Source organism: Ictidomys tridecemlineatus, chromosome 11, assembly GCF_052094955.1.
Source record: "Ictidomys tridecemlineatus isolate mIctTri1 chromosome 11, mIctTri1.hap1, whole genome shotgun sequence".
In the NCBI taxonomy this organism is placed as follows: Eukaryota; Metazoa; Chordata; class Mammalia; order Rodentia; family Sciuridae; genus Ictidomys; species Ictidomys tridecemlineatus.
Genome location: NC_135487.1, coordinates 11014965 through 11023227, shown reverse-complemented (window position 1 = coordinate 11023227; position 8263 = coordinate 11014965). Strand labels below are relative to the sequence as shown.

Genomic DNA, 8263 nt, shown 5'->3' with positions numbered 1-8263 from the left:
TGATTCTGAGGGTCCTGTCCCACAGTCTCCCAGAGACCCCCCAAGGGGACCACGCTCCAGGTGCCCACAGCAGCAGATTGACTAAATCACCCCATTTAATGGCCCCGGCTCTGGGTTCCCCCTCCCTGAGCTGCGCCCAGGTGGCTCCACCGATGAACAGCTGAATCCCCGACTCGAGATCTGCTTCCCGGGGAGCCAGGCTAAACCAGGGCACACGCCTTCTCCACAGCATTCAGCCAATTCCCCGGGCTGGAACCCTGGCCACCAGAGGCCTTGGGTAATGACCTTCAAAGCCACAGGCAAGTGCATCGAGCACTCTCTACGTGCCCGGCCCTTTATTTAAACTTCACAGCAACCTAGAAGATTAGGTCCCATTTTTCAGGTGAAAAAACTGAGACTCAAGGAAGATGGACTGCGAGCCACCGAGTGGCAGGGCTGGGACGTCAGCTCAGCGGAAGGATTCCAGAGACGGAGATTCTAACCGCCTCCTGTGTCCAGCAGAAGTGATCACGGCACCTGCCTCGCAGGTGGGTGTAAGTGCCTGAGAGGTGGTGTTCTTCCGTGCACACCCATGCACGCCTGGGTCCTGTGACCCTCCTCCTGGCCAGCCCAGTGCCTGACCAGTGCTTAGTGCTGGTTTATTAGCTGCTTATTAAAACAAACCAACAAGCTCACAGGACAAAGGCCCCAAGGTACCAGGACAGGCCTAACAGATGAAGCACGAGGGACCAGCCTCTGTTACCAAAGGGCTGTGTGACCTTGGGTAGGTCACTGCTCCTCTCTGGGCACACTCTCAGAGCCTCACTTGCCCTTCAGGAACCTGCCACCAGCTTCACACAAACAGTCTCCCTGAATCCCGACCCCAACCACTCAGGGGAAAGAGAGTGCCCCAAGCTAAAGGAAGTTGCCCCTGAGCGAGCTTAGACGGTGACAGGCAGCATCTTGATTTTTCCAGAGTCAGCTGGGCCGGGACCACATCTGGTGAAAAAACCCTGGACCTCCTCCTGCTTCGAAGATGGAGGCCTGGCGCCACCTAGTGGCCATCACCTCTGCGCGGTTTCCTTTCCTGTGTATCCTCTGGTCACCAAGAGCACCAGAACTTGAGAATTCCACTCCTCCCGGGCACGCCTGTCGCCCAGGCTCAGCCAGGAGAGCCCAACAGCACCAAAGTGGCCACAGCCCTGCCTAAAGCCTAACGCGCTGACCAGCGCTTCCAGAAGAAATGTGATACAAGCAGGAGCGCCCACCTCTCATGGGGTTTTAAATTTCCTAGCAGCTGCATCTTTTAAAAATTCAAAGATATAAGTGAAATTAACGTGAACACGTATTTTTATTTGACCCAATATAGCCAAGATGAGACCATTTCAACATGTAGTCGATACTTCTGTTGAATTACATTCTTGGGCCGGGGTGTGGCTCGGGGGTGGAGCGCTGGCCCAGCATCAGACACCGGGCGCTGGCCTCACCCCCAGCATCGCACCAAATAAATAAAAAGTAAATAAAGTGACCTTTTCTCCTACTCGCACTTTATACCTGTGGCACTTCTCAGTTCAGACTAACACACTCAAGCGCTCCCTGCACTCAGGCCATGGCTTGGACACCGCAGGTCCACGCCGCCCAGGCAGCTTGCTGGCCCTGAGGGCTCTAGCAGAGTCCACTACTTATGCAGGGCCCACCCACCACTCCAGCTTTGCTTTACTGACCAGGAGTAGAAATCTGCCCTGCAGGTCCTTTTACCATGTAAATTACAAAACAAGGAGATATACACACATACACACACACACACCTAGCTCTGGGTGGTGGCAAGGATTCCAGGGGATAATGGAGTACGGGGCCTGACAATGGTTCAATCATGGTGGAACTGAAACATTCCCATTGCCTGGTGACATTGTGGCCGTGCTGACAACCCAAGGGATGACTGCCTATGCATGCAGCACGCTCAGCCCTGGGCCCTAGCAGGCTGTAAACTCTTCCTAAGTGGTAACCCAAGCCTTAGGCTACGGTTCAGCCCACCCATCGTTAATTTTGTGTGTAAATTTGGCTAAGCTACAGTGCCCCATCACCTAGCTAAACACTCATCTAGATGTCACTACTATTTTTTAGATGTGATTAACATTAATTAATAGACTTTATTAATTAACTTTTAGATGTGATAACATTAATTAATAGACTTTATTAACTTTTAGATGTGATTAACATTAATTAATAGACTTTGAGTAAAGCAGATTGCCCTCCAAAAATGTGGGTGGGCCGCATCTAATCTGTTAAAGGTGTAAAGAGCAAGGACCGAGGTCTCCCTAAGAAGCAATTCGGCCTCAAGAACCCAACCCAGAAGCTGTGGGTTTCCAGACTTTGGATCTCAGACCCAAGACTGCCACGTCCTCTCTACCTGGTTTCTAGCCAGCCTCCCCAGCTGCTGTGCACACTGCAGACTTGCCAATCCCACCACCTTCTGAGCCAATTAGTGGAAATAAAACCCTCTCTCTGGCACTCCAGAGAGATAAATAGACAGACAGACAGACAGGACCCCCTCCACCCCAGGTAGAGGATGATTCTTGAGGAGCACAGAACTGGCACACTGTGGTGGGAGAACAAGGTGACACCGGCCCCCTCCTCCCTCCAGGTGAGGTAGCCTGCAGGGTAGAAGGTAGCGCCCAAGAGGAATTAAATTCCCACCGCAGTGTCTCCCCTCCTCCCCCTCCTTCACCAACCAGAGACCCTCCCCAAGGGGTGGGACCAGAGGGTCGGCTGGGCCAGAGGAAAGGGGAGCCGGGTAACTGCCCAGCATGGGGTGCCACTAAGGAGGCTAGACCTACGGGTCCCTGTGGTGCAATCAGCAACCAGAGTGACTTTCCTAAAGCCCACATCATGCCATTGCCAAATTCTGGAGTCCTGTGGCCTCCCGTGACCTTAAGATAAAGCCTAAAATCCTATTGCACAACTTACAAGGCTCTGTGTACCCCAGCCTCAGAGAGGCTACCACTCACATTGCAGAGTCTTCGGAGCAATTTATAAAATAACACGGACAGTCAGAAGCCCCTTTTACAAAAGCTTGAAATAACTGTCTATGTGCACAGAAAATAACCACCAGCCAATGAGACCTGGCTCTGTGCCAGACCCTGATGTGCGGAGTGGGAACAGTGCATCATATTATTTTCTATAATCATGGAGGCTGGGTACTGCCGGCATCTTCCTTGCAGAGGAAGAAACAGAGGTCCAGAGAGGTCTCCAGCTAGTGAGGGGCAGAGCCAGACCTGACCCCAGGTCTTCTAAGTCCAAAGGCCTCACTCCTCTCTGCCAGGCGCCTCAGTACAAATTGGGGATAATGATAGTGTCCCCCTCATGATTAAATGGCTGAGATGGGAAACTGTCAGGATAGCTCCTGGCACAGCCTCAGCGACCAGCAAGGGTGGTCGCCAGCAGAATCACACCATCCCCGGGCAAGCAAGATCACACTCACACACGGCAAGGTAGCACGTATTTCTTTGTTTTTAAATTCTTGCACATACAACACCTTGGTGAGCTGTTGGGCTCCTGGGACAGGCCCATGCATGTTTGAGTCACCTCTGGCCAGCTCCCCCAGGCCTGGCACAGACAGACCCCCAGTGGAGGATCCGAGCAGGAAACAGTGCAGAACAGCCCCTCCCCGCCCAGGCGCTCGAGAGTTGGGGGAGGTAGGGGTCCGCCAGGGCCAGGCACTGGCCTCAGATAAGTCCCCTTGGCTGGCACTCCCCAAAAGGCACCATGAGATGCCTGGAGGCTTTTCCGGACCCCCGGGGAGAGTGGGCTAGGCCCTGAGGCCTGGGACCTCCGGCCCTGGATCCACGACAGCTGTGACCACTTCAGCTATTTTAAACCCTTGGGCACCAGGAAACTCCTGACCCATCAACCGGGCGCTGGCCCAAAGGGGTAAGCCAGAGCCAGGGCAGGAACCCTGCCTGTGGGTGGCCAGAGGGGGCTGGATCGTCTAAGGGGAGGGGGCTCATTTCTGAGCACTCGCCTCCTGCCGGACTCCTGTGTTTTCTGAATATTAGCATCTCATTTAGCACCATCCTGCCTCGGGCCCAGAGTTCTAACAGATGGGAAAATGGGGCTCTGAATAGAAGGGGGAATGGCCGGAGGCTACACAAGAGCCAGACTGGGAAGAGAACCTCTGCCTTCTCCCGCCTTGCTGTCTGCCGTCCCCTGGCCTCAAGTTCCCATCCTGCTCTGCCCACTCTCAGGAGCCGAGTGACCCAGCGTGATTCTTGGCTCTTTCTGCACCTGTTTCTTCTTGCAAAGTGCAGGGTCCCTGCCGGTGTGATGCTCTGTTCTAAAACATGAAAGGTGCCGCCGGGAACAGCTCGGCCCCCAGAAATGACGCAATGAGCACCCACTGTTATTTCTGCTTCGCTGCTCACCGTGGCCTCTGGCCTCCTGTGATCACCCCTGATCCTGCTGTGTCCTGTCTGGGCCTCACTCAGTGGGGAGAACGCAATGTCCTCCTCCAAGTCTGGGCCTCAGTTTCCCTGAGGGTTCAATGACGGGAATGTTCAGTATCTGCCACACACAGGAAGGGCTCAACAGGATCTCCCTGCAGAGGGGTGCCCAGACCCAAGACCTGGAAGTCCACTTTTTTCCCACTTGGGCAGGTGCCACCCACAACCTGCCTCCTGGCTGGAGGATGCCCTCAGGGGCCACCAGGGGCCAATCAGAAGTTCTCCTTACATCTGCTGTTATCCCTTTGGGAGTGAAGGACACCCCCCACCCCCCACCCCCCACCCAGCCGGGACTTAAGCCCCCCCTTTCCCCACCCACATTCCTCCCGAAGCCCAGCTGCCCAGGAGATGGATTCTTCACCTCTGCCTAATGTGAGCCTCCTTTGGGGGGACAGCTGGGATCACAGGGCCCAGTATACCTCACTGGGGGTGCTTCTGAGCCTTGCCCCTGGTCCAGGCACACCCTTTCCTGGGACTCCCATGCCCCCACCTCCCTCCCAAACACAGTCCCCTCCAGCCCACCTCCTCCCTCTCAGGGCCTCTGCCCTCCCATTCCTGCCCTTGCCCCAGGAAGACCACTCGCTCACACACTGCTCCATTATTTGAACAGCCCCTGGCTTTGGTCAGGGGAAAGTTCCAGGGCTGTTTCAGTCCCCTACTAGACCGACACCCTGCACTTCAGCCTCCAAGGACACAGACTGACCTCTACAATGCCATCCCTTCGCTCTGTGGCCCAGGACAGAGCCCCGGACGTAATCCTTGCCCCCTCCCTGTCTCTCCACTGGCACATTCTCTCAGTCACCAGGTGCCACCCAAATCTCAGTCCATAAACACCTGTCAGATCAATCCCCTCTCCCGCAGCCCTCTCACGCTCCCCCAGCCAGGGTCTTCATTCCCCCTCCGCAGCTCAGCCTCCTCGCCAGGGGTGCCAGGGGCAGTCAGGGCAGCTAAATGACCCAGTGATCCATTGCAGTCCTCGCTGTTCCAAGCTCTCGCCCACTGATGCCCTGGCTTGGCATCCGGTCCCTGCCAGCTGCCGGTCCTCCACTCCCACCCAGCTCCCGATAGCAACGTGGATCTGGTGGGGGCGGGGGCGGGGTTGGTCGGGTCGCACGGCTCCCTCCCCTCCCCCCCCCCCCCCCCGAGTTTGCAAAAGACTCCTTTAAGAGGGCGCAGACAGCCGGCCTCCGAGACTCCGGCCCGGGTCCCAGCCTCTGTGCTCGCGCCAGCTCCTGATCTCGCCCCTTGGCAGCCCCACGTTTGCCTTTTCTGCCCCTCGAGGTTGGGGGACGGGGTGCTGGAGGGACGAGAGGGCTTGAAGAAGGGGAAAAATGCCCAACCCAAACTCGCAAAGAAATTGGCAACCTGGACCACGGCGAGGGCGGGGCGAGCTGCGGGGGGCGGGGCCACGCCTGACGAACGGGCCGACGGTCCACTGCCCGAGGAGCCCGGCCGGCCGCCCCGCCCCCGCCCCGCCCCCCGGCGGCAGAATAAGGCGGCCCGCGGGACCACGGCGGCGGACGCCGGCGGCTGCAGCTGGGTCACCTGCGACAGGTGCTCGGGGAGGCCCGGGAGTGCGAGCGCGCCGGGACCAGGCGGGACACTGCGGGCGGGGAAGATGCTGCGCGAGCGGACCGTGCGGCTGCAGTACGGGAGCCGCGTGGAGGCGGTGTGCGTGCTGGGCACGCAGCTCTGGACCGATGTCTACAGGTGAGACCCCTCCGATCACCGCCGAGCACCCCAGCCCGGACTCTGGGAGTGGGCAGGCTGACCCCCGCCGCAGTTGTCCCGCAGTATGAAGCCCCCAGACATCCTAAGAACCTCACCCCGAAACCTGCCCACCGCCAAATCTTGTGTCCACGGAGCTGCCATCCTGACACCCTCCCAGGCACCCGGCTACAGCCTCAGCTCCTCCCTGTCCTCCGGCTCTCCCCACCGTCTGGCCCTCATCCGCCCCTCTCCCCAGGACCTCAGCAATACCCAGCTTCTCCACCACCCACTCCCCTTTCACTTCCGCTCAGCCCCTCCTGATTCACAGCCTCCTTCCCACTTTCCACTCAGCAGAACCTCCTGGATGTCCCCTGGGGTGGAGCAGGACCAGAGGGGAGCTTCCCTGTGGAGGAATATGGCTCTGGGGGTTGTTTAGGCTCTGATTTCACCCTCTAGGGGTTGCGGGTGGTTGCCTGTCCCCCAAGTACTGGCCTTGATGTTCATGTCACCAAATGCCCTGCCCGATGTCACCTTGAGTTCAGGGAGGGACCACATTCCGCCTGCCCAATGCCTGGGATGCAGGGTGCAGAGGTGGGGTCTGCAGAGAGCACCCCAGATTCGGGATCCTGTTCCCTCCTCATCTCTCTGTCCACAAGCTTGGTGAAGGATTGCTGAGACAGCAGGATTGTATGGTAGCACCCTACCATTACCCACAGTTCCACGAAAATGGCCAAGGCTGGTGGTTCACGTTCCCCCGTGTGCAGGATGGGGCCTGGGGACTGCGGGGCAAGCCCCTGCAGGATCATGCTGGGTTTTGTCTGCAGCCCTCTGTTCTGAGAATCTGAAATGTTTCCCATGGCAGGCGGGATTGGCCGTGTTGTTCTGGGAAGAACCCACATGCAGGACCCGGAGGTGGGACCCTGTGCTGATGACCCGGTGGGTCCCCTAGTCTCTGTGTCACTGCTTCCAAATCATTCTGATGCCTGAAGCACCCGGCTTCTCCCAGGCAAAACCCACCTCTGCAAGGCAGTGGCGACGCCTATAGTCCCAGCAGCTAGGGAGGCTGAGGCAGGAGGATTGGGAGTTCAAATCCAGCCTCAGCAACTTAGCCAGGCCCTACGCAACTTGGCAAGACCCTGTCTCAAACTAAAAAATAAGAAGGGCTGGGGGTGTGGCTCCGTGGTAAATCACCCCTGGTTCAATCCTTGGTACCAAAAATAATAATAATAATAACCCACCTGTGTGTCTCCTCCCATACACCTTACGGCCCATTCTGACCCTCGGCTCCTCTGGCCCCAGGAGCCCTGCCCACCTGCTCAGCCAGTCTCCTGACATCTCCACGGCAGGCACTGGCCATGCGGATGCCATCAAGCCCCGGGGCTCCACTCCACTCCTCCTGCCCTGGCCTCAGCCCCGGCTTCTGCCTCGCCTGGGCCTGGGCCTCTGTTGTCCCTTGTGTGGGTCTCTGAGGTGGCCTGGGGTCTCTGAGGGTCATAACACAGAGTGGAGTGTGGTCCGGGCACCAGTGGCCGGGGCCTTTCTCCTCCCCCAGCTCAGCACTGGGCACCGCCAGGGAATGGGCTGGGAGCCAGGGTGCTCAGGTCTCTAAGCCTCAGCTGTCACCATACCCGCCTGTTTGTTTGCTGGGGCACTTGGGTGCTGCCCGAAAGGCTGGCTTGGTGCCTCCAGTGGGGGCTGGGGAGCAGAGCAGGGCCCCCTGCCCTCGTTTGTCCTGGCAGAGCCAGGCCCAGCCTGGGCGAGGCCAGGAGTGGAGCAGGTGCCAACTCACTCTCCCTCTGGCAGGCCACAGGGGTATGACAATAGTCTTTGTCCTTCCTCAAGACACCAGCCACAGCCACAAAGATCTGCACCCCCCAGCTGCCCTCGGGGTTCCCCCGCCACCAGGAGAGGCTGAGCAATCTAGACCAGCACCGTCCAAAAGAAATGGGGCGCAGGCCACAGGGGCCATGCCGATACCATCAAGCCCTGGGGCTCCTCTCCACTGCTCCTGCCCTGGCCTCAGCCCCAGCTTCTGCCTCACCTGGGCCTGGGCCTCTGTTGTCCCTTGTGCAGGT

The 8263-nt window shown here is 58.2% G+C and overlaps 1 protein-coding gene across 1 annotated transcript in view; it reads left to right on the top strand.

Moving 5' to 3' along the window:
- Positions 1-5976: 5976 nt before the first annotated feature.
- Padi2 (peptidyl arginine deiminase 2) overlaps positions 5977-8263 on the top strand; it is a 39046-nt gene continuing 36759 nt past the window's right edge. Inside the window, exon 1 of the mRNA XM_078025397.1 lies at positions 5977-6188. Coding sequence (XP_077881523.1) covers positions 6097-6188 — 92 coding nt within the window. The 5' untranslated portion in view covers positions 5977-6096. The remainder of the gene's footprint in view (positions 6189-8263) is intronic.